Genomic DNA, 4193 nt, shown 5'->3' on the forward strand with positions numbered 1-4193 from the left:
CCTCTCTGCCTTCCTTCTACCCTCTCAGTTCCTCATCCCTGGAGGTGCAGATGCTGACAAGCCCTTTTGCACCAGGAGCAGTTCCACAGGACAAAGCTGAACCCCAGCAGTGTCCCCTGTGCCCAGCGTCCCCATGACCCCCAGCTGCAGAGCAGGGCTGACCCCTCGCAGCCAGCGGGCAGAGGCCCTGCTCCTCCCGGCACATTCAGCCGGCACCGAGCAGGGCTCCAGGCATGGAGCTGGCGGAAGGGCTGCAACTGGAAATGGAAAAGCAGTGGCAACTGTGCAGTGTGAGAACTGGCTTTGATTTTACTCAAAGAAGTCTCCTGTAACTTCTCACACTATTTTGGCTTTGATCCAGAGGCAGCAGATGTCCAACAGCAGCTCCATCACCCAGTTCCTCCTCCTGGCATTCGCAGACACACGGGAGCTGCAGCTCCTGCACTTCTGGCTCTTCCTGGGCATCTACCTGGCTGTCCTCCTGGGCAACGGCCTCATCATCACCACCATCGCCTGGGACCACCACCTCCACACCCCCATGTACTTCTTCCTCCTCAACCTCGCCCTCCCCGATATTGGTTCCATCTGCACCACTGTCCCTAAATCCATAGCCAACTCCCTCTGGGACACCAGGGCCATCTCCTACTCAGGATGTGTTGCCCAGGTCTTCTTTGTGTTGTTCTTGTTGAGTGCAGAATATTATCTTCTCACAGACATGTCCTACGACCGCTGCGTTGCCATCTGCAAACCCCTGCACTACGGGACCCTCCTGGGCAGCAGAGCTTGTGTCCACATGGCAGCAGCTGCCTGGGGCGCTGGGTTTCTCACTGCTCTGCTGCACACGGCCAATACATTTTCCCTGCCCCTGTGCCAGGGCAATGCTGTGGAGCAGTTCTTCTGTGAAATCCCGCAGATTCTCAAGCTCTCCTGCTCACACTCCTACCTCTGGGAAGTTCAGTAAAGCCTGAGTGCTCTGAGTTTGGTCACATTGCCAGTGGTTTGCACCATGTCACCATTGCGGATGGTTTGCTTCATGGTTGGGTGTTCAAAAATGTGATTATTGCACTAATTTAAACTAAAGGATGTGGTCGACCTGGACTTCTGTAAAGCCTTTGACATGGTACCCCACAACATCCTTCTCTCTTCCCCCAGCTTTCTCTCTCCTTCCCCAGCTTTGTGGGGGTTTTGTGGGGTCCTGGGTCCCTTTTGGGGGTTTGTGGGGGGCGGCCCTGGATCCCGTTTGGGGGAATTTTGGAGGGGCGTGGGTTCCTTCTGGGGGGATTTGGGGGGCTCCTGAGTCCCTCTTGGGGGGCTTTGAGTCTCTCTTGAGAGAATTCAGAGGGTTCCAGATCCCTCTCAGGGGGTTGGGGGAAAGTAGTGGATCCCTTTACGGGATATGGGGGGATCCCGGGTCCCATTTGTGGGTTTGGTGGGTCCTGGGTGCCATTTGGGGGATTTAGGGGGGTCCTGTGTCCCTTTTGGGCAGTTTTGGTGGGTCCTGGGTCCCATTTGGAGACTTCTGGGGGTTTTGGATCCTTTTTCAGGGTTTGTGAGGGTCTTGAATCCCTTTTGGGGAGCTGTGGGTTTCTTTTGGGGGAATTCAGAGGGTCCCAGATCGCTTTGGGAGTTTGGGGAAGGGGTGTCTTGGATCCCTTTTGGGGGGGTATTGGGGGGTCCTGGGTTCCATTTGGGGGCATGTAGGGTGGTTTCTGTGTCCCTTTTGGGAGGTTTGGTGGGTCCTGGGTCCCTTTTGGAGGTTGAGGCTCCTGGGACCCATTTGCAGGGATTGGGGAGGTTCTGGGTAAATTTGGGTGGGGGTTGGGGGAGCCTTGGGTCCTTTTGGGAGACTCCTGATTCCCTTTTGGGGGACTCCTGGTTCCCTTTTGGGGTCTTGGAGTTTCATGGATCCCTTTTGAGGGGCATGTTTTGGGTCCCATTAGGTGTTTTAGGAGGGGTTCTCCTTCCAATTGGGGGGGGGGTGTGGGTTGTGGGGTCTTGGGTCCTTTTGAGGAGGTTCTGAATCCAGTGCAGGGTGGGGGGGAGTGGGGTGTGTCCTGGATCCCTTTTGGGAGTTTGGGAAGAATCCTGGATCCCTTTAGGGGGGATTAGGCATGCCCTGGATCCAATTTGGGAGTTTGTGGGGGTCCTGAGTCCCGTTTTGGGGGTTTTGATGGTTCCTGGTTCCCATGTGGGAGGTTGAGGGGGTCGTGGAACTCTTTTGAGGGGTCTGGGGGGGTCTTGGGTCACTTTTGGGGGGCTTTGGATTTCTTTTGAGGGAATTAAAGGGGACCCAGATCCCTTTAGGGGGTTTGGGGTTGGAGTTCTGAGGTCCCTTTAAGGAAGGTTTGGGGGGGTCCTGGGTTCCTTTTTGTGGATTTTGTGGGTCCTGGGTCCAATTTTGGGGGGTTGGGGGAGTCTTGGGTTCCTTTTGGGGAGTTCTGGGTCTCTTCTGAAGGAATTCAGGGGGTCCTGGATCCCTTTTGGGGGTTGGGGGAGGTCCTGGGTCCCTCTTCACCACCCTCCATGCTGCTCCTGGGGTTGGGGCGGGCAGAGGAATTGGGAGCCAGGGAGCCATTTCAGACTGGGAGAAAGTGGGAGGAGAATGGCTTTAATATTTGGCCCTTGTTGCTCCCAATCCAAAGCTTTCTGAACTGTCAATAAAGTAAATCGAACTTCAGCAAGTCCACACCTCTGTGCCCGTGACAGTCATTGGTCTCTGAACCTCCTTTGCTTTCTCTTGACCCCTGAGCCGTTCTGGTTCGTTTTCTCCCTCTGTCCCGTTGGTTCGGGGCTTGGAGGGAGCAGCTGCGGGGGGTCCGGCTGCTGGCCAAGGTTAACCAACCACAGGACACATCAGGGCTGCCATGTCCAGTACGGGGCTCCCAGCACAAGGAAGACCCTGCCCAGCCTGGAGAGAGTCCTGCTGAGGCCAGAAGGATGGCTGGGGCTGGAGCACATCATGGACAAGGAGAGGCTTGTGAGATGGGTTCTGAGAAACCTTTCAGGGTACAACACTGAGCAAGGACCCAGGGCACCTGGGGGATCCCAATGCAAGGACTTTCTCGATGTTTGATGAGACAAAGCCATGAGCCCCTGATGGGTTTGGAGCTGTGTGAGAAAGGGCTTGGCTGAGAGACCTGCAGTGGCAAGAGCGGGGGACTGGTGTATAAGAAATTTCAGTAGGAAAAGGGTTCTCTTTTTATTGATAATGGTTGTAGAGTTGGATATCAGGCCTGCAGCAAGGCAAGGGGTGAGGAGGGGAGTGTGCAAGTGGAGAGAGAACAGCTCTGGGAGATCAAGCGCTTGTGCCCAGCAGCACTGCCGTGCTGGGATTCTTTTCCCCTCCACCCACGACCACAGGAACTGTCCCTGCAAGTCCAGAAATGTCTCGCAGGAAATATATCAGGAAACAGAAGTCGTTGAGCATCCCTTTATTTTGTTTAAACACACAGAGAGCACAGCTCCTCATTTACACAGACAATGAGCAAGAAAAGAGAAGAAAACAGTGAATTAAAAACAGGATGACAAGATTATAAAGGGGGGATGAAAGGGGGTTTGGGGGGTGCTAGAGGGGTTTTGAGGGGGAATAAAGGGGGTTTGGAGGGAACAAAGGGAGTTTGGGGGGCCTAAAAGGGGTTTTGGGGGGATAATAGAGGGTTTGGGGTGATATAGGGGGTTAAAGGGGGTTAAAGGGGTTTTGGGGTGATATAAGGGAGTTTAGGGGGAATAAAGGCGTTTGGGGAGAGAAAAGGGGGTTTGGGGTCAAAAGAGAGGATTTGGGGGAAATAAAAGGGGAATAAAGAAGGATAAAGGGGACTGGGAGTATAAAAGGGGGTTTTGGGGGGATAAAAGGGAGTTTGGGGAGCGATAAAGGGAGTTTAGGGGACTAAAAAGGGGGTTTTATCCTTTTATCCCCCCAAAACCTCTTTAATGCCTTCAGACTCCATATATTGCCCCCAAAGGAGGCTTGGGAGGGATCCATATGGGAAAATCCATTCACCATCGCACAAATCAAGGAACAGACCCGACTCCAGGAGCCAAGGATGAGGCTGAATGAGGTAGAAAGCCTCAGCCCTGGTCGAGGACCCGAAGCAGGAGGGGCACCGGCCCCCACGATCAATCTTGGACCCCAGGCTCGTGCACGTCCACCTCACAGGGAGGTGATCCAGGTGGCACTAGAAACAGGTTTGCTG

The 4193-nt window shown here is 54.4% G+C and overlaps 1 protein-coding gene across 1 annotated transcript; it reads left to right on the forward strand.

Annotated features, from left to right (window-relative positions):
* Nucleotides 1-379: 379 nt before the first annotated feature.
* LOC138732670 (olfactory receptor 14J1-like) lies at nt 380-961 on the forward strand (the record flags this gene model as incomplete). Its single annotated transcript, XM_069879314.1, has 1 exon — nt 380-961. A coding segment is annotated over one exon (582 nt), but the record flags the coding sequence as incomplete, so codon positions are not given.
* Nucleotides 962-4193: the final 3232 nt, after the last annotated feature.

This window comes from Phaenicophaeus curvirostris, chromosome 35 (genome assembly GCF_032191515.1).
Source record: "Phaenicophaeus curvirostris isolate KB17595 chromosome 35, BPBGC_Pcur_1.0, whole genome shotgun sequence".
Classification (NCBI taxonomy): Eukaryota; Metazoa; Chordata; class Aves; order Cuculiformes; family Cuculidae; genus Phaenicophaeus; species Phaenicophaeus curvirostris.